At 42.7% G+C, this 22,163-nt stretch overlaps 2 protein-coding genes across 2 annotated transcripts in view; one reads left to right on the top strand and one right to left on the bottom strand.

Moving 5' to 3' along the window:
* Positions 1-6,760, bottom strand: part of LOC149283392 (tRNA (guanosine(18)-2'-O)-methyltransferase TARBP1-like) — a 39,305-nt gene extending 32,545 nt beyond the window's left edge. Inside the window, exons 1-2 of the mRNA XM_089497622.1 lie at positions 5,815-6,760; positions 1,624-1,674 (exon numbers count right to left, since the gene is read on the bottom strand). Coding sequence (XP_089353748.1) covers positions 1,624-1,674; positions 5,815-6,760 — 997 coding nt within the window. The remainder of the gene's footprint in view (positions 1-1,623; positions 1,675-5,814) is intronic.
* A 4,904-nt stretch (positions 6,761-11,664) lies between these two features.
* Positions 11,665-22,163, top strand: part of LOC149283391 (ERO1-like protein beta) — a 32,279-nt gene continuing 21,780 nt past the window's right edge. Inside the window, exon 1 of the mRNA XM_089497621.1 lies at positions 11,665-11,790. Within this exon, the coding sequence (XP_089353747.1) occupies positions 11,665-11,790 (126 nt within the window). The remainder of the gene's footprint in view (positions 11,791-22,163) is intronic.

The raw sequence follows: 22,163 nt of genomic DNA, 5'->3' as shown, positions 1-22,163 counted from the left end.
ATAGTAGGTCTAAAATAAAATTCCTTAAATGTAGAATCCCTAGACCAGTCGGCCGCTTTAAGTAAATCTTCAAGCCTGCAACCAGAGGTAAATGCCTTAGAGGCCATAGCACTCCTGATAGAGTGGGGCCCAAATATAGAAGTATCAACCCCTGCCTCAGTTAAAACCCACTTAACCCATCTAGCTAGTGAAGGTGTTCGAACAGGTAAATGCGGTCTGCGTAATGCCAAAAATAGATCAGGACGAGAGATGTCTCTAAAATCTTTAGTCCTAGATTCATATTCCTTTAGACAGGAGACGGGGCACAGGCGTGAATTATGTGGGAAAGAAGGATAAGAAACTGAGGTAATAGATGTTTTAGTTCTCCTTGAGATATCAAATGTGACTCCGTCGGGGGTAAAAGATCTACCGGAGATATCCAAAGCCCTGACATCTGACACCCTCTTGCATGAGATGAGGCAACAGAGGGCTACCAGCTTAGCCGATAATTGGCGTAAGGACAGTTCGTCATTGGGTGGCCACCGGGTAAACAGACGTAACAACAAGGTAACATCCCAGACCGCATTATATCTAGGACGAGGAGGCCGAGAAAGTCTAATGCCTTTTAACAAACGACAAATGACTGAGTGTTTACCAACCGGTGTACCCTCAACTCCCACGTGTCCCGCCGAGATTGCGGACCGATATGTATTGATTGTACGGTAGGCTCTACCATCCTCAAACATTTGAGTAAGAAAACGCAAGACCATACTTAAAGGGGCAGGTACGGGATCCACGTGTCGTCCCATGCACCAATTAACCCAGTATTTCCAGGCACCTCTATAGACCTGTCTGGTACCAGGTGCCCATGCTCCTTCCAGGAGATCGAGAGTTGCCTGCGGAACGTCCGCGACAACCCAAGGTCCCCGGAGAGTAGCCAGGCTATTAGGGGAAGGTGCTTCTGAACTAACAACGGATGAGGTTGACCGTCTATGTTCGTTAGAAGGTCCGGGTAGTGGGGAAGTAACCGTGGGGAATCTATGGCCATTTCCAACAGAGTCGGGAACCAAGGCTGCGAATCCCACCAAGGGGTGATCAAGACTAGTTCCGATCTGTGTCTGCAGAGGTGCAGCAGTGTGCGGGGAATGAGGCAGAATGGTGGGAACGCGTAGTGTCTGCCCATCGGCCAAGATTGCAGGAAGGCATCCGTGCCTATCGCGTCTGGGTCCGGCTTCCAACTGAAGAAACGCGGACGCTGTGTGTTCAGACGGGACGCAAAGAGGTCCAGGTCTAGTGGGCCCCAGAGAGTGAAGAGACATTGAAAAATGTCTTGACGTAAGCGCCAATCGCTCGGGTCCCGCAGAAAACGAGAGTTCCAATCCGCCTCTGCATTGGAGATGCCCGGTATGTGGGTCGCTTGTACCGAGATATTGGAGGCTAGGCAGAAATGCCAGAACTCCGACGCGAGGTGGGTCAGGTCTTGAGACTTCGTGCCGCCCAGGTGATTGATGTACCTGACTGCGGACACGTTGTCCATACGTAGCAATACGGAACATTGAGGAATGTTGTGCGAAACTGCGAATGGCGAATGCGCCCGCTAGCAGTTCCAAGCAGTTTATGTGGAGGTTCTGTTCCTGTCTGGACCATTTCCCTCCCGTGGAGCGGTCTCCGCATCGAGCCCCCCAACCCCGGAGGCTGGCATCCGAGTCTATCACTAAATCCGGGGCCGTCCCGAAAATTGCCCTGCCATTCCAGCCATCTATGTGTTGAAGCCACCACGAAAGCTCCTCGGCAGCCTCGCAATCCACTGGAATGGCGTGATCGTATGACATGCCCTGTCGGAGAGACCGAATCTTCAAACGCTGAAGAGCACGGTAATGAAGTGGGCCTGGAAAGATCGCCTGAATGGAGGCGGATAGAAGGCCAATGACCCTTGCAAGATGACGAATCGTAATCAGTGGTCGATGGAGGACCTTCCTGATCTCTTTTTTGATCGACCTGACCTTGGCTACCGGGAGGTGAAGGGATGTTTGCACCGAGTCTATCAGGAAGCCCAGGAATTCCATCTTTTGAGACGGGATCAGGATAGACTTGTCCCAGTTGATAAAGAAACCCAGATCCCGAAGGAGACTCGTGGTCCAATGTAAGTGGCGTTCTAGGGAGTGTTTGTCCTGCGACATAATTAATAAGTCGTCTAAATATATAATTAGACGCACTCCTTTCCGGCGCAGATGGCCGATTACGGGTTTTAACAGTTTGGTGAAACACCAAGGGGCGGAAGATAGGCCGAATGGCAGGCACGTGAAGTGCCATTTCTGATTGTCCCATACAAATTGAAGGTATTCTCGGTGGTAGTGATCCACTGGGACGGTGAGGTACGCGTCCTGTAAATCTAACTTCGCCATCCAATCCCCTGTGCGTAGGAGATCCCTCAGGGAATGAATACCTTCCATTTTGAAGTGTTGGTAAGAGATGAAGGCATTCAGGGGTCGGAGGTTTATGACAGGCCTGATGCCTCCACCCTTCTTGGGAACCATGAAAAGGTTGCTTACGAAACCGGGGGAGTTCATGGGAATGGGAGCGATCGCCCCTTTGTAGAAGAGGGATTGAACCTCTTGAGTGACTAACAGTCTGTCTGACGGGGAAAATTGAATCGCGTGAGGAAATACGGACTGAACAGGGGAAGTAAGGAAGTCTATCTGGTATCCCCTTACAGTCTGCAGAACCCAAGGGTCTGTAGTCAATCTGTGCCAATTGTGAGTAAAGTGACGCAGTCTGCCCCCGACCCTGGGAGGGTAGAGGGGTGCATGGGTACTCACCATAAGGGCGTCTTGATTGGTATGATCCTCTTGCGCCGCGATTTTGCCAAGGGCGGCTCCTCTGCGGGAAGAATGGGGCAGCTGCGGGCCTGTATTCCTGGTGGGTTTGCCTGGATGTATTGGGACCTCGGGAGCCGTGGTTTGGACCCCTATGATAACGGCCGGCCAGACGGCCCCGACCTCTGCCGGCCCCTCCAAAAACCTTTGGGCTAAACACTCTCTTCATGTTAGCCTGGGCCTTATCCAGTGCAGTGAATGTCTGGACGAAAGAGCCTAAGTCCTTTACGAACTTGTCCCCAAATAGCATGCCTTTAGCTGAGGTACCAGGTTCAGAAGTGGCCATGTTAACAAGCTTAGGCTCGATCTTAATTAAGATCGCCCTGCGCCTTTCACTGGCTAGGGCCGTATTGGCATTGCCTATTAAGCATATGGCCCGCTGTATCCACCCCCTTATGGACATAAGGTCCAGGGGGGTCACTCCAGAAATTGCCTCCTCCACCATCTCAAAGATACGGGCACAAGGGCCCAGTACATCTAGAACTTTATCCTGGCAATTCCGTAGGGAAAAGTCCAGGCCCTTCTTTGGCCTCCAGCCGGTCTTTCCCAGGAATTGGGCGATTTTAGGATCCACGTCAGGTGTATTGCATGCCAGGTCAGGGACCGTGGGTCTGGGGCATTCGGCTTTTAACTTATTGCGGGTTGCTTTATCTAGGGGATGGCGAACCCTGGCAGCTATATATTTTGCCACGTGTTCCGTTGGGAACCAGTCGGCTGACCTGGGGTGGATTAGATTATCAGGGTCGAACAGGGGTTCGCCCTGGGGGTCGAGCAGCGCATTAGCGTCTGCATCAAGGTCAGGTCTTTCACCGATAGGTGGGACTTCAAATATAGGTTCATCGTCAGAGGTGGACTGATCGATGCCCACATCCCCTTCAGAAGCCTCCTCTATGTCGGAATCAGAATCCGAATTCAAAGCCTCGGCTCTTGCCTTTTTCCAGGTGCGTACCATTTTTGCCCGGTACTGGGCTCTTTTGCGCGGTGCGACCGTGCCATCCTGTGCATGACGTACCATGCCCGTGTCAGGGATTAATGAGGCCGGGGTAATCGTGTGTCTGGATTTAACACTAGCCTTTTTAGGGGGTCCAGACTTCGGGGCCAGAGGGCCACCGGTCAGTGTAGTGTCCCGGGTTTGGGGGCCCTGGGTAGCTCTAATGGCAGAAGTTATAGAATCCGCTAGGGTAGTGGACATGTGGCCCATGGCTGACTGGACAGCAAGGGAGACAGAACGCTGCATAGTGCTGTCAAACAAGGAACGAAATTCCTCAGAATTCATGTCAGTAGGGGCATCCTGACAGTCAAAATCAGAAGGAGCAGCAGCTCCAGTCTGGGCACCATCTCTGTGAGACATGCTACAAGTATAAACTAGTGGGAGTAGTGAGGAGTCAGTGATGCAAGTAACTCACCAAGGCAGAGAAAAAACCAAATGGCAGGTAAAAGGACGGTGTGGTGTGATAGAGGGAGATGTTCCAAGCAAAAATGATACGTTTTGGCGCCAAAACGAGGGCATAGGGGGCGGGAACAACTTCAAAAAATGCCCAGAAGGCTACAACAAAATGGCCGCCGCGGCAAAAACTGCGCATGCGCGACGGCCGAAAACGGAGAAAATAATAGAAATAGAGAAAAAACGGTAGTTTGGTAATAAAAAGAGGGGCCTGGGGCCCAAAATGGGTACCCAGGTGAAGGGGAGGGTAAACTCCTAGGGACACAACCGACCCAGGAGTGAGAAGAGAGAAGAGAAAAGCAGTGGGAATAAGGGTATAGAGAATGTATAAAGAAAACTTCAGCAGTACACTAATACAACAATGTACAAATAATAATTCACTAAATACAGCGCTTAACATAAAGTATAAACAAGTAATAACTAGCTCTATAGGAGGAGCACAAATAAAACATGTACTTATCTGAGGGAAGCAGCAAAGAAAAGAGGAGGAGTTTTGGGATGTACACTGTGATATGGAGAAAGGGAGGAGTTTACTATTTGTATTTGTTTTATTTTCTCTCTTTGCTGCTGAGGGATTAAAGAAAAGAGTTATGCATAATATGAGCCTCCGTGTCTTTATAAATTATAGATAAGGGTAATAAGATATGTTTCATATTTAATTATCAAATTACATGGTATGGAAGAAAACGTAAAACTAGCACTATTAATGAAGCGATCAATTGTACTCCTTTTCAATTTCCAAAGTGAAAGGCTGACAAAATATATAGTATCGGTGTGCATGTGTGCTATATCTATACTATGTCTACTGTAGTAGAGTGTGTATTTTTTATATGTACAGTGTTAGCAAGTGTGTGCATGTGTATAAGGGCATGGTCCTAGCTTGTAATGTGTAGGTTATAATATGGCATTAGCGTGTATGCCAGCATATAGTGTGCGTATTAGTGTTAGCATGTATGTACATGAGGATAGAATGTTAGCGTGTGTGTGTGTTACTGTAGTGTGTTTGTGAACATAAGATGTTAGCATGTGTCTTTTACTGTATGGTGGTGGAGTGTGTGTTTAGAATGAATTCAACTTGCTTTCTTTATGTCATATAATGACATTTTTGGTAGGATCTTTGTATCTGATTTGTACCTTTACGGTGTACAAATTAAAAATAAACCACAGAATGTACACTAGAAACTTGGGTACACTTTCTCACCTTTAACCATATTTATTATAAGAAAAAAAGGTAAATAAAAAAGGAAAAACAGGCATAAGTCTTAAATTTTCGAATGGAAATATTTTTTCTTTTTAACAAAATGTTGAAGCCATTTGGCCATGTATTAACGCAAATGCAATCATAAGATTATCAAGTTTAAGTTTAGAAAACAATATGTACCCGTTTTCCTACCAAAACCACAAATGTAAAAGCGAGTGACTAAAATACATGACATTGTTTCTATCAATCAAAAAAAATGATTTACTACGCACCTCCTTCAGCATTGCATGCTAGGTTTGCTCTTGTATCTTGACACCAGTCAACAGCTCTTTTCAGCATGTATACAGCTCTCTTTCGGGTCAAACTGTCAGGGCAGCTCATGCCTTCCTGGACTGATCTCCAGAAGCTCCTGGAACACCAAGAATCCTGAATTCCATCTGGAGATGCCAGTGAGAAGAGCTGATCTGATAATGTACTCAGTACTAATAACCTGCGACTCAAGCATATACCTGTATCACCCTTTTGTAATACCACATCACTTATCACTTGCTCTAATAGGAGCTTCAAACTCCTGCTATCACCAGCAAGACTTGGCATCAACCTTCCACAGAGTAGGTTAGCTGCCTCATCTGTCCCTTCCCTAAGCAAAGACACAGCTGTCTGTATAACTTGGTCTATGTCATGTGTTGAGTCTACTGGAGACAGCTGTATAACAGTGGGGACAACAGCCCCTAACACCTCTATAGCTTGCACTACAGACATCTCCCCTGCTTTTGCCTCTGGTGCGCTCGTCCATTTCCCCTGTTCTTCTCTTAGCACAGTCCTTGCTGTGCCCTCCCCCGCGGAATGCAACGTCCGCTGTTCATTCCATTGTCCTTTTAAACTGTCCAGCGCTATACAGCAGACGCGCTCAGCTAGCTCACACCCAGCAATTTCCGCGCAGTGCCGCAAAACCGCGCACACTGTTCTGGTTACTCGCGTTACATCCTGAGAGCCAATACTTTTTTCGAATATGGCCGTGAGCAGAGGCAGACACCGGCCAAGAGCGAGGTCGGTCACGGAATGGGTGAGAGGCAGCAGCACAGCAGTGCTCTCCGGTAGGCATTCCGTTGCCACTCTTTGTAGAACTATCCGTAGGACTTCCAGGCTTTCCGGCGTTGGAGGACACGGGCCTGTAGCGTCCCACGCACTGAGACGATCGATTAGAGCAGCGTAATCTCCGCAATTCGAAAGCACAACATCTGCAAGCAGCGATTCCATCCTCGCAACACACGTGTAGAAACGAACTGTCAAACTCCCGGCATTCCCAATCGGGCGCACTGTAAAGCGTCATTACCATATGAGACCACACGGAGGCTGTGCATGGCCATCTTTATTTTGGGCAGAGCGTCTTAAAGCTGGAATTTTATGTCGGTTTTTGAAAATATCGCTTTTTTTCGAGTATCGTTTGCTCTGTTATCAGTTATTAAAGTGGAAACGAAACAGCAGTTTTCCCGTGGTTAGTCATAACCTATACCTATTTGGCACTTCTTACTTTGCTTGTTACTCTCTGTGCTCATTTTATTACAGGGTAGTTTTGGGAACCGTATTATGATGACATCACTGCAATAATATATTGTTCATGCAGATTGTTCTACAATGGAATGGCATACCTCCCAACATTTCAAAATGTGAAAGAGGGACACTTTTTTATTTATTTTTTTAAAATCTAACGGAACTCACCAATACAAGCAATTGCACTTTAAAATGTCGCACTTGCATCGCCACTTAAAACACACTTCATTTTTGTCAGCAGGGTCATGCATATTAAAAATAACCAACACATTGAATTGAATTGCCATAAGGCTCAGACATCCTACTTCCAAGCTGGCTGAGCGTCATGGGAAGTACAGCAACAGCAAAGCTGCAGATGCTAGCTGTGAACTAAAATTGCTATGATTCTCAGCCAGCCAGGTGTCCACCATAATTCTGTCTGAGCATCATTGTAAGAGTAGTGCACAGCAGCAGAGATTTTTTTTTTCATTAAAAAAGGCTAATCTTAGCCTCCCTTCAATGGAACAAAACAGTGATCACATTATTCTTCACGATATTCTTCAGAAACTTTTATTTCTTTATTAATTCATGTAAACTGTTTTTCATATTTAGTAAAAGCTATGATTGAGAAATTTTAGTATTTAATTTTCGTTTGATTTGCCAACCAGTTATGCACATCTGCCCCCAGGCTTGCCACTCTGCCCCCAGAAATGCCTTATACCCCCCTATATGACTCTTGAACTTGAAATCCCTGCTGTAAAAGTAAACCCAGTAATATGGTCAGATCATCACTGTCTAAACTTCTCCGTCTTCTCAGAGCTAACCAAACTTCCCCCTCCAAGGCTAGCCAAACGTCGCTCATTAAAGGGTTTGAACTTCACCAATCTTTTTATCAAACCTCGACCTAACAGAATTACTGGGCACCTGCAAAGACCCCAACTTATTAGTCCAACAGTAATATAAGAGTGTGAGCAATTCCCTGAACAGCCTTGCTCCACTTCGCATTAAACCTATAAAAACCATCCGACATGCTGCATGGTTTGACAACACCATCAGAATGCTGAAGAAAAAAGGCTGTAAGCTTGAAAGAAGGTGGTGTAAAACGCACAACCAGGATGATAAGCGTTCTCTAACCAAGCACATTCCTGTCTTGTGAAATAAGCCATGTACACAACAGACCGGCCCAGCTCTTCCGCACCTTGGAAAGGCTCTGCAAGCCATCTTGCCTGCATACCTCCACAAATCTCACACATTCGAAATGTGAAGATTTTGCAGCCTACCTTTCAGATAAGATAGCTTCCATCTGGACCCCTATTGCAGAAGGACAGCCAAAAGCATTACAGAGGTACAAAAACGGAGATTCAAATTCCCCCACCCTGTGGACAAGTTTTAACATCCTGGGCAAGGAAGAAATCATCTCAATCTCACAAAACCTGCGGGCAACCACCTGTGACTTAGATCCGGCACCTACATATCTCCAGTAGCCTCAGCAGAGGGGGCCATGACCCACCCTACACCATGCTGTGCCCCCCGTGTGCCCCCCCAATTTAAACACAGGAATATGTTTTCAGCAACCGTTCGGCGCCTCTCACTCTCCTCCGCGAGGCCTCCGTCTTGGTCGCGATGCCGGCATTTCATGCTGAGCTCCAGAATATGATGTCATATTCCAACGCTCAGCAGTGAAGCAGCGTGCACCGCGCTAGAGCAGGGAGACAGAGGCCTCGAGCTCTCACCACAGGACCTCTACAAGGTAAGTGAACTTCAAAGGGGGGAGAGGGTAGATAGTGAGGAAGGGGTAGATAGGAAGGGAGTGAGACGTGGGAGAGGGGGTATATAGGAGGGGGTAGATAGGGAGAAGGGAGTAGACAGGGAGACGGGAGTAGATAGGGAGAAGGGAGTGAAAAGGGATAGATAGGGCAGAAGCGAGTGAGAAGGGGTACATATGGCAGAAGGGAGGGAGACGGGGTAGATGGGGCAGAAGGGAGGGAGAAGGGGTAGATAGGGCAGAAGGGAGTAAGAAGGGGTATATAGGGAGAAGAGAGTGAGAAGGGGTAGATAGGGATAAGGGGGAGAGAGGGGGTAGATAGGGAGTAGGGGCTGTTTGGGGACAATGTTGACTCATGCTGGGCTGTTTGGGGACAAAGATGGCACATCCTATGTATGTGTAATTTGGGTGCTGGTCAGGCTCTATGTGGGCAATGTGGACGCCTGGGCTGGCTTTGGGGTGTGCAACCTGTGATCTGTGCCTGTAATTTAGGGGATTGTATCTATACCTTTTATGCTGAGTTTATATGTGATTTCCAATTGATCTATACCTGCTTTTGTGTTATTCTGTTGATCTGTATCTTCTATGCTATGTTTCCATACATTATTTATGTTTACCTGCAAATACAGGATTTGGATGTCTTATTCAGTTGATCAATACATGGAGTGCTCTTTCCATGTGTTGTTTATTTGATCTATACCTTCAGTGCTGAGTTTACATGTGATTTCCAGTTGATCTATACCTGCAATGCTGGGTTTGTGTGTTCTGTTGATCTATACCTGCAATGCGATGTTTCCATACATTATTTATGTATACCTGCAAATACAGGGTTTTTATATCTTATTCAGTTGCACGTGCTGGTTCCATGTGTTGGTTTAGTGTTGAATTAGCGGAGGGAGTGATTGCATGGTAAGGAGCATGGAGCGGGGCCCAAGGAAATGCTTGGGTAGGGTCCAATTTTTTCACTATAAAATATATTGGCAACAGGGTCTAATATTTATATATATATGTGACGGATCGTCCTGTGCCCCAGACTGGACACATCCGCCCGTCAGCTCCTTCCCTCTCCCAGTAAGCGGACGCGCTGCGGCTGTCCGAAGAAAGCAGTCACAGACCAGCACTTCCCTCAATCATGAGACGGGACTTCATGCTTTGAGGTTAAAAACAGAACTCTCTTTATTACAAACACACAGAACTTATATACAATCTACATTCACTGTGCACCGAGCCCAACCCCCAATCCTATCAGCCACATCCCATGACAAATCCCATCAGCCACATCCCCTCACAAATCCCATCGGTATACAGAGGATGTATCAGGTGAGGGGATTAAGGGATACAATGGGTTCCCCCACCTGTGTTATCCCCCCTGTAGTGCGGGTGCCGTCTGGGCAGACAGGGCTGTGCTGGCTGATTAAGAGCCCCAGCCCGATTATAGGATCGTCTCTTTGAAGGCTGGAGCTGCAGCCACATTCAAACAGGGTACACATAAATATAATAATAATAATAACAGTGACGATCAGACATGGTTCTTCACAATATATATATATATATTGGCAGCAGGCGCAAATATTTATATATATTTACTCACAAAGTCCATTGCACACCATTCCAAATATTCCAAGCCTGGTGCTAGTAACCAGCAGTTTCCATACAAAGCACTCTCAAAGGATGGTCAGCACTCCAGGTCTTTAAGTTAACAACTTCTCTTTATTCAAACAAAGTCGACATTTCAGTCATTGCTGACTTTCATCAGGACATACATTTGAAATAAAACAAATATATATATATATTGGCAGCAGGGGCTAATATTTATATATATTGGCTGCAGGGGCTAATATTTATATACATCGGCAGCAGGGTATAATATTAATATGTATCGACTCAGAATGCTTAACGAACTATAGGCCCGTCTCCAACCTCCCTTTTCTGGGAAAAATGTGTGTTAATGCAACTAGAGGCCCATCTGTCAAGTAATATTACCTTTGATCAGTACACTTTCCAATCAGGCTTCAGAAAACGTCATAGCACTGAAACTCCCCTGAATATATAGTGGTCACTCACTTGCCCAACACCTTATAGCATAATCTGCAAGCCATCAGAAGATTGGGTGGAATACAAATCCATGGGAGCTTTCTAAATGAGTTGACCCCAAGACACTTCCAAATATTGACCTTCCTACAGCATATCACAAGGACTTTTAACCATGATGTAATTAATAGTGAAACAATCACCAATTAATAGTGAAAAAATCACCAATTAAGATACCATATCATTAAATCAGAGTAGATCATTAAGGTGTCCGGAGTGCGTGACATTAAGAATCTGTCTATTCACCAGTATTGGTGTAAAAACTCTTGAGACTTGTGAGGAAAAACCCTGAGAGTTGTCAGGTATGTATAAGCGACGACTCATGATTATTAGATGACAGCAGCTTACTGTTGTTGAGTAATAGAAGACCGGAGGAGAGCACTGCACCAAAACACTTGTTGGCTAGTACTATTCCCTTATGTAATTATAGATGACATATTATGTATCTTCAGGAAAGAGCAATCATTTTTATTTACCCTTTACGTACGGCTTTAATGTGAAAGCCAATAAAGGAGTGATGACAGGAAATGTAAAATATGAATAAAGACAATGTAAAGATCAACACGGACACACAAAAAGCAGTGACCAGCGAATGCCAGAATCAAACATGGCCGCTACACGTCCTTTCGAGGGTTCTCCCACTCCTAATTACCCTGCGTCACTGAGGGCGTGGCCTTAGGGGTTGATGCGACGTTTACCCCGGTTGTATGTGTAGAATTGATTTCCGTGTGTCATGAGTTGCGCTGTTAACGGGGACCGGAGAAGTGGACAGAGCATGCGAGTGGCTAGTCCGGTGCCAGTGTTGGTGGCCGTGCTCATTCTGCTCGCCTCAGGAGAACAGACGAATACCGAGGCCATTCAGCCCCAGAAAGCGCAGGCTGAGCAGAGCTGCGGCTGCCATGTAAGTGACCTGAGGGGAGCTGGACCTGGGATGATGGGCAGTAAATCCTGGATGCTCGTACGAGCACATCCCCCTTCATTTAAACTCATGTAAAAGGATGTGTATTCTACGGATTTCCGGTCATAACCCCAGATATGTCCTCGTGAAACCAATGAGAGATATGAAACCGAAATGCTTGTGCTGCTTATCTGCCTTTCATTGAAGCACAGTGATTTGGTGTCAGGGCCAGGAAGTAGTTAGTGTGTTGTGACATCTCCTCCGCCAACTTGCAGTTGTATCATTTGTTGCTTATAGCAGTGACGCCTCCATTAAGACACAAGGGAAATCTTTCTGTGAGGGAATGAAACCTTGTACACTTTAACCCTCTGCATCCCTGTCCTGTGATCTGAACAATGCAGCCCACTGCACCAAAATGATCAATTCAGAGAATCAAATACAATCGAACGGGATTGTATTTTTTGCTATATTTAGTTTTTAAATCCCAAAAAGTTGCTGTATTGTTTAAAGAGAGTCCATGCTTGCCCCTTTTGTTATGGAAACACGCGCCAGTACTGTTTTTTATTATTATTTTTATTTATATAGCGCCAACAATCTACGCAGCGCTTAACCCCTTAATGAAGAAGCCCGTATATGTGCGGGCTCAAAACGCATTGTTTTCAATGGGTTTAGGGACCGCCCATTGTCCTTAAGGGGTTAATACAATACATATATTCAAGGGCTATGACAAGATGAGAATTGACAGACTAAGACAAACCGACACATTAGGTGGAGAGAGCCCTGCTCGCAAGCTTACAATCTTGAGGGGATGGGGTGACAAACATAAGGCACAGAGCTGCTACGTATTGTAGATTCTGACATACGACCACAATTTATGCAGTGCACTTCACATGATGCTTGGCGTGTATGGCTCCTGTAATGGTAATCATCTTTAAACCATATACCTTCGCTGCTTTAGCACATGAATACAAAGAAGTCGGATGCCAATAACTGTGTTAGAACGATAGTGGCGTGATAACAGAGAGGAAGAAAAGTGATCTAGCTGCTTCTTATCTGACTTAACTGTCAGGTTACTGATTTCCTGTGTTCTTTGGATAATGCTTTCTTCCTGTTTTTTGGGGGGGTTTTGGAAGCATTTTAGTGAGTGTTAAGATGCTGTGCATGTTTTCATGACCCATCTGGCAGTCATTTTTGTAGCGGCAACTTACAATTTCAGTTACGTATGTGGATGTATATTTATGCGACAACTACTAAGTACTGCACTGCTACGGTGCCTTGAGGTCTGCTCTGGGAACCACTGATCTAACGGGTAACCTCAGAGGGTATGACTGTAGTGAGACGCTGTATATCACTCTCATGGATCTTGGTTATTGACAGACGTTATCAAACGTATTATGGTCGTTTGTTTATAAATATCCAGTACTAGAGTATTATGTGAACGCCACTGCTACGACCACTCCAACAGACATGAGGCAGGCACCCCCAGACACGCTGTGCCAGCAGGGAGGCGCAGTCCTACACCCCTTGAGGGCTCCAGGTCGGAAGTCGGGGACGACATTGTGGGTACTCTCCTAAGTGGCGCCCGGATAATACACAAGTGCCAAATATCCAGTTTCATCAACTGTACTCAAGATTAGCTCCCCCCTTCATTTTGCTTACAGCCCTATAAGCACTTCTGTCGGGACCAACAACTTGCTTTGATCCCCATAGCACCCCCTTATGTTCAGCTGATATGCCTTAATGCACCAAAAGGTTAGTTGGAGGAAGTGGTTTGCAAACATTGTAAACTATCCTTTAATAGAAAGTATATACAAAGAGAGTGCAGAAGGCAGATAAACCCACTTTACGAAAGTAGTTTTATTTGTTCGCAAGCAGTGCACACAAGGTTCACAAAAATAACAGTAACTGAGGAGAGAGATTACGTGTCGAATTGTGAGCTAGCTGAACCCTATCATGTGCGTATGTACATGCACTGTCGTGAGTCTGTTGTTGATAGAAGCACTTGGCTAGCAATGGCAATTTTTTTTTTAACTCTTCATGAAACACTAATGCAAGTTATTTTATCTAACAAAAAAATGAGAGAAGCACAATAGGGTTATTCTGGGTTAAATACTGAACTCTGTCTGAAGGGGACAATGCGCTGTGAGTGTATGTGCGTGTGAAACGTGCGTACATGTACAGACACCCGATATTCCCGACAGACAAGCTGTCAGAATACTGCCTGATCGGTCAGCGACTACTTATTGATCAGTACTTTTTTTTTTTTCTCTCTCTCATAATTATGGCATTTATCCCCATTTTAGCTACCCTGCAACTCTGTACTATAATCTGTATGTGTGGCCATTTATTGTAGAGGAAGTTACTAAGGGAGTCGTTTTCATTTATTTTTGTTGTCCTGTGGGTAAAATTTAAGCTGTTTATAAGTGTGCATAAAAAAAGCACAAACTTTTTATTATCGTTTAATGATTGATATTTTCCCCATAAAAAAGTTAGAAAATAAAACATACTTCTGAAATAAGTGTTAGCAAATGATCCTGGGCCTAATGTAATGTTGTGTTCACTTTTTTTTTACTACCTATGTCTTATTGTTTCCCTATCAGTCTTAGTGATCTGTAGGATCTGTGTGAGGTTTGGACTTAAGGAAATATTTCATGCCAGGTAACCAATCGCCTGCATTACGTGTATGTAATCAACTTCCTGTCCCGAATCTTCCTCCCACCCTTCCAGAGAACAGATCTGAACAGCTCCACGACTATCTACAAAAAAAGTTGAAATTTAACTGGGAATTATAGAGAAAAATAAAATAAAAAATGACAATTTAAGTTGGTACAGAAGATGGCCCTCCTTGCAGGAGCTTCCATGCTTTTAAGCAAGCTTACAATTTATAAATTATATTCGGTGTCTCGTGGCCGTGTTTAGGTAGGATTATATACGTTTTTGTAATGCTTCCTGTAACTAGGGCACCACACGCAAATATGGCAGGTTTATGTATGTTTATTCTGTTAGCAAATAGCACAGCGTGCCTCTGGCAACGAAAAGTTTACTTTATGAATGTATTTTGGCTGTTAAAGCACATATGAATGTTAATGTACATTCTCACATATGAGTAGAAACTCCACTAATTACAAGTTTACTTTGGCCGGCACCACAATTTAAATACTAATACTAGTGACTTTGAGTAGTGTATCTAAAGTTAATGTGTTGTACTGTTGTATTAAAACAAGAGATCTTGTGCCTGTCTCATAATCCTGGGAGCCAGGGAACAAGTATGCTTCAAGTGTTTCCTTGGCAGTTTAGATACGTGCCACCTGCCCCGTTCCTACGGAAGCTACGTCTTGATTTCGAAGCCTGGCAGCATTGGCCAAAGACGTGTGCTGTGTAACTGAACTTTGTAGGTATGTGTGAATTTATATCGTTTTCATCACTACTCACTAAAGATGAGAGGTAGGCAGTGGATACTGCAACCTAAATAGTGGTATTTGTCTTTGGTCTAATTTAATGACGGTAACGTGAATGACCGCCTAGGTTCACTATTTACTGCCATCTTATTCTAACAGACCAGTGTATAAAGAAACCAGAGCTTGCACCACCTATGCCAACAAAATGTTTGCCGTAGGGTAACATCCCCTCCATTGAGTCACAGCACTGAGTCTGCGAAGAGCAATTTCAGTTGGTGGTCAAAAGGCTGGGGGGGGGTTAGTTGCGCAACTTTTTCTTTCTCTAACAGGGTTATATTTCAGATTTTTCAATCTGCACAAGAAGGTTATTTTTACACAGGAACATAGAATTTGGCCTCCATCTGAGCTAGTCTGCCTGTTTTTCCTGCTGTAACATCTCAAATCTCAGTCGGTCCTTGGTCTCATCTTAGATTCAGGATAGCTATATGTCCATCCTGTGCATGTTCAAATCCCCTTGTATAAACTTCTACTGGGAGGCCATTCCACTTAAGGTTTATCTGATTGACTGTACAATGAGTAGACAGGACATAACAGGTAGTATATAACATAACAATTTGGCCTTTAGAAACGGGTAAGGAGGAGTGCGTTATTAGTACTTGTGTTATAAGGCTTATTTGCGATGATGCTGGATCCCGAAAAAATGTCAGAAATAGTAATGATCTTTTTTTTATTTACAGTTTCGATAAAATATTGAAGGCAAGACTATCTTTCTATGATAGTTTCTATTTTGCATGTGGATGGGGTGCTGTTAGACTCATATTCGAACCCAATTGCAAAGGGAGAATATACTGGGAATGTGTAAAGCCCGACACAGGTAAACAACCAAGCAAGTCTGTCACTTTAGTCTAGTGAAAGAAAGATATTTTAATCCTGGAAAATTTAGAAGTTGAAGAAACTTATATTTCGTGTGGAAAGTACCATGTGATATCTGTGAATAGCCGTTTCACCAAGACATTATTATTTATATCAATAGACTTGACCTTCAATGAATAATGCCTTTTTTTAGTATATATTGTGAGAATATAATGACAGATGCAATAAAAATTGACCAGATGTTGTCATAGACCAGAGGACATAATCTATCAAACATCGAGGTTTGGCCTCGTTTTTGAATGTTTATTTAGCTCCATATGCGGCATACGAGAAGACAGAGCCACATCCTCTTCTTGTGATTTCCTGTATGTGATTAAGTCACAGACAGTCCTGCAGTTCTTTTATAAGTGAAACTGCCACAATCTGTCAAAATTACAGCAGTTATATAGCATTCATATAATCCAGGGCACCATGTCTTGATATAACCATCGTAACACTAAATGTGTTTAATATAATACCTATGCAAGCACAACAGGCCGCCGCATATGGTGATATTATTTTGACAGTGGTACTTATTACCTGGAATTATTAACGATATCTTAAAGATGGAAGGACACATTTATTTTTTTCAGTTCTTTGTATATTTACTTCATTCAGTCCCCTTTTAAAAAAGGAAAACATTTTCTCCACCTTCTTTGAATGAGATCTGAGAAATGTATTGTGAAACTCCCTTTACAGTCCTCTGATCACACTTTCAGTGAATGACTTACAGAATATTTGGTATTCTACCATCACTTAAAGCGCTTGTTTCATACAGAAGGAGCCATCATATACAAGCAGCCATTAATTTTGCCATTTAGAATGGTAGGCAAATTATTTTCTCTCCTCCTAGCTATGCATATTGTGACCCTTTAGTCTTTACCATTTTATTAGCTCTTATGTGAATGCATAACTATCTCCCTCGTTCTGCTACTAATGCCCCCAGCGATACTCCGCTTTTTTTCCCCCTGCTTTGTTGCATTTTCTGCCTACCTCTAAGTCACGAGTCTCTCTCCTTTCTTCTTTGTTGTCGCTGACAGCACAGTACTCCTAATCATCAACACTGAAGTGCAGCCGCCATTTTGCTAATTTACCTAGACCATTGGTCACATTGCTTATTCCACAAGGAATGTCTACCCTTTTGCAAAAAGACATCCCCTTACCTTTCAGATCGTTTGTCATATCACTGATAAAAAGTTAAGTATAAGCCCCAGTACCATTATATGAAGTACCCTACTAGTAACAAGACCTCCCTCTCCTGTCATTCAGACATTGCCTCTGATCCATTGAACTCTAATGAAGAATACATATACAAACAACAAATATGTACATATAAATGATTGTTCTATAGGAGAATACATATTAAAGTGCTCTGTGAGTATATGAATATGCATTCTTCCTAAATGAAAAGAAAAATAAAAGCATTGAACTGACACAGAAGAGGTTGTCCTGCTGAAGCAACCCCCTTCTTCGTGGTCCAACTGTTCATGTCACTGATTGGCTGCATGTAGCTTAAAGCAATTGGTGTCAGGATTGAAGTTGTGATGCCCTAAAGGTTCTGCTTAGTATGGGGTTTCAGATGTAATGAAGATATCATAGGACCCTTGATCTGCATATAAACAAAGTTTATTGGAACAATGTGACGCGAACCCAGTTCTCTTTAGTTTACGTTGGCTAAAAATGAGAACTCAACCTATATAAGCTCTATCTCTTTAAATGACTTCAAGCTAAACAGTCCATTTAGGAAACCATATAGTAAAGCCTCTGTTTAATATCATTAGTCTCCAAATGCTCTGTAAAGAGACCTTAGTGGAATTCCAGTAAATATAAATCCATTGATCAATGAAATATTTTCAACTGGTAGTCGAAATTACCATTACCTTATAGCAATGTGGCACACATACAGAACAAAATTCCCTGCTCCTGCTCCTACTCCACATTCCTCTGCCACCTTCTGCTTTTCCTGGGTTATTGTGCATCCGCTGGTCAAACTCTGATGGTATGTTATCTATGATCACATACAACCATAGAAGAAGACGGGGCACTCTAGTGAAGTACTGTGTGATTTTTTTTATTTTTTAGATTAATCAAGATTACATTAATTTAAGTTCTTGTTTTAAATCCTGATTTAACAAAGATAATATGGTACTTCACTAGTGTGCTACTTATTGTGGTTGTATGTGATCTTATATAATATCCCATTGGAGCAACAATAAATTGGGTTGAATGTTTGATTTTTTTTTTAATTTATTTCAATTTGATTTAAAAAATGTGAGACTCTTTAAAATGGGTTGCTTCCGTTTCTAGCATGTGGTAGTAATATTTAAAAATGCTTAACCCTGCAGTCCATTTCATTGGCAGAGTCTCAGAGGACGTTTAAAGGTTTTGAGTGTTATCTCATAATGCCAGCTGGAATTTTAAACGCTAAGGAAAATGACCTACTGACTTATGTTTAAACAGAATATCGAGATTGTTTTCAATTTCTTTAGGTGGCAAGCAAATTCATTATTATTATTATTATTATTATTATTGATTTACCGGTACTTTGCAGTGTTGCATGCTTGCATTTTTACAAATACTCTACATTAGGTGGTACAAGTAGTTTTATGTGCATTGTTTTCAAGTACCGTAAAATAATGAAACAAGTTAATTCTTTCATGCATGCATGTTAAAAGCTGCCTGGTAAGTTAAAAAAAATAAATAAAATAAAAATACACCCATAAATTCTCCATGACGCCTCCTGGCTCCACTTGGGAAATTACCCTGCTGTTTAAATTAGTGTCGGAAAGTCAAACACATTAGCAAAAGCCAAAATTAAATCAGTGACCTTGTTTTTCTGTATGGTTTTCTCTTTTGCAGATATAGAGAAATCCTTACCATATGGGCAGACGAAATACAATTTGTACATTAAGTTTTGCTTAAAATAAACTCGCAAAACTAAACATATTAGTAAACTGTTGGACCTTTCTGGAAAATAATCTTATAATTTTATAACAAAAAAAAAAATTACAATTTGAAAATGAGCAGCGTGTTCCTTGGCTAGGATGGAGTTATGGGTTTCTCTGTTTTCTCTATACTTTCAGAATTGGTTAAAAACTTGAGTTGTATCTATTAATTTACAAAATATTTTACCAGGAAGAATACACTGAGATTCATCTCCTTTTCAAATCTGTCAGAATCCATCTGCAAGAAGGGGCAGTACCCCCTCATTTGGAAATTCCCTGAAAGAGTCGCCCTATTCTGCCTCTGTCCCACCACTTGGATAGACCTGATATTTTGCCCCCTCCCCCGAAACATTTCTGTAGATGCCCAATTAGTGTGCCAGTTGAATATTAACAATAATGAAATTGGTGCGCAATACAATGAGACATATGTGTTCAGAGTTATTGATTTAGCAGATAAGTTGTGAGGTTTTCTGAAAGGTTATTCTATGTTTGTGGCTCTACCAACTTCCATGATCGTGTCCAATGGTCATTCCTGCTAATTAAGGCTGAATTTTCTTATTGCCATTAACAAAGCATTAAACACTTTTGCGGTTTCAAGCTATTTAATTAAACCTTGTTTATTTTAAAATAACTGTTTCACCCTCATTATTTAATGTGACCTTGGTTGCCTTTACAGTGGGCAGAACTAGACATTGGTAGGACTGGCAGCGGCAGTGTGGAGCCAACAGTGGTTATAGACACTGTTATAGACATATAAGACATGACACCTGAATAGAATGAAGCATTGCTTCAGATCAACAATGTTATAGAAGTTTGATGTGATTTAAGAAATACTTATGTGCAGTGTTTGCGGGAGCAAGATGAACCAAGATGATTTTATCTAGTTTATTTCAGCAGTAGATTTAAAAACAACAGATGGCACACAGGAAATGTAGCTACCAAGCTGACAGGGCACATTTGCCATCATAATAAGTTAATTTTTTATATAAGGTCTGTATTTGCATTGTAATGGACCTTAGTGATGCTTATCGGTGCAACTGTAAAAATAACAATGAGATTCTTTAAAGAGGGTAAAATGTTTAATTTGTACTTTATTCTGATTACATTTCAAGTAAACATACAGGTGAAACTCTATTTTCGCGCAACACCCTTCCTTACAGCTTGCTAGGCCGCCAGTGTGTAATTTTGCTGGACAACTAACAGGCTTTGATCTTGATCCCTGTCACAGTGCATTTTGAGGACACAATGGTGTGAATGAATGATGATCCACTCAATGGTGCGCAGAACTTGCTTGGGTTTGGTTCCTCATGAAGTATGCACTTTTGAAAGGCATCCTGCTTGTGGAATAAAGACACCCTAAAGTTGCATGCAAAGTTTAATCTGGCAAGAGTAACGACCTTTGTTGGTGATTTAAAGTATAAATTGATAAGGTTTTCTTGTGACTTAAGAAAGGAAATGTTGCGATCACAAGTTATACAGTAAATAAATTTGTTACTGAAAATACCTATAACTTTTTTTTTTTTTTGGTGTCAATCAGTGTATTTGTTTTGATATAGATACCTAGAGTATTTGGCACCAGGGACGAATCCTATATTTGACCCCCCCATTTTAAAATGTAACACCCCCACTCTGCTATGGAGTCTATGGGGACATGCACAGTCCTCCATAGTGTTAAGACGGGTTGGGAAGGTCAGTAATCTCCATTTTAACTGACCCATTCGGCAGTGGTGCTGTAGGGAGCATGAACGTCCAAGTGGGGGATTGACTTCCTCCATTCATTCATGCAGAGGTCATCGTACAAGGCTATGGTGCTGTGATTGCCCCCCCCCCCCTGTTGTCACTGGTAGCTTGGTTCAAGAGTCAACCGATACGAGCCCTGTCAATACCATTAACAGGGATGACATTAAATGCAGCATTGGAAGCATCATTCCTAGCATAAGTATTTGTCACAAAAGCAGGCAGTAATACGTTATTGTAACAGAAAGCAGGGGGAAAAAAGCTTATTAAAGTTTTAAGTTATTATGTGTCTTAACCTTCCAAGGATAGAATGCTTTATTAGGGACCAATGACTCTAGTTATTTTATAGTGTTCTACAGCCACAAGAGTTTCAATAATGAATATAAACCATTTCTGCTTTGTATTGTGTTTATCTGGTATACAGATATGTTATTATGGTTTTCAAAGAATGATTTTTTGTTGTTGCTTTTACACAAAGTAACATATCTGAATGCAATGTGGAAAAATCGAGGCTGAAGTAAAGACCAGGTAAAAATGTAATTTGTCTTGAAGGGGTTAATGTAGAAGGAGGGTACTGTCATTATAAACAGACCCGCCCACCCGTGACAGCCTGATAGAGGAACGTTGCTGTGGCTTCTGTAGGCATTGTCACATGGCTGTGTAGACTGCATGGTGACCATGGCAAGGGAGGGGACACCACCTCCTCCAACTACCCTAATTTATTAAAGGGAGTGGGAGACCTTGGTGGGTCACCTGGGCACACAATCGCTTTAGAAAACAGCATGGTCAAAGCCGCATTGGACAGCCTCTGCTTAGCGTTTTCTATCCTTCACATCTTGGCACTCGCCTGTGTCCCTGCTGGTAGCAAGCATCAGGTGAGTGGGGCTTTCCTGATGATGTGATCTATATGATTTATTGTTCCTTCTCTAGGTACTGTATAATAAATGCTAGTGTTACACTTATAGATGCCAGCTGGGGGACATTCCTGAAAGCTTTTAGGGTGCCTTGTTATTCGTGGCGTCTATAACACTAATATGGGGTTTTATACCTTGTTGAAATGTTACCGTTTTATGTGTTTGTTTCTAACACCTTTAAGATGTGAAGGTTGGGAGAGCTGTTTTAAGAGAGAGACGCTTGGCAGAGTTCATGACAGTCGATTTTTAAGGAAGAAACTTTTTAGACTTGATGGTTTATTTTTCCTGCAAAGCGCCCATTTAATTTTTTGCTCAGGACAAGCCAGAGGGACACGTCAGTTTATCCAAAATTGAAGCGTTTGACTTTATAGGACATGCCAGATGTTTGTGTGTGTGTTTGGTCAATATTTGCATTTTGATAACGATGTGTGCCTTGATTGTTTGTATCTAGTATAAAAATCACATTTCTC

This window comes from Sceloporus occidentalis, unplaced genomic scaffold (genome assembly GCF_023333645.1).
Source record: "Sceloporus occidentalis isolate IW3139 unplaced genomic scaffold, rSceOcc1.0.p SCAF_105, whole genome shotgun sequence".
Lineage (NCBI taxonomy): Eukaryota > Metazoa > Chordata > Lepidosauria > Squamata > Phrynosomatidae > Sceloporus > Sceloporus occidentalis.
Note: the sequence above shows the minus strand (reverse complement) of the source record. Positions and strands in the feature narration are given on the sequence as shown.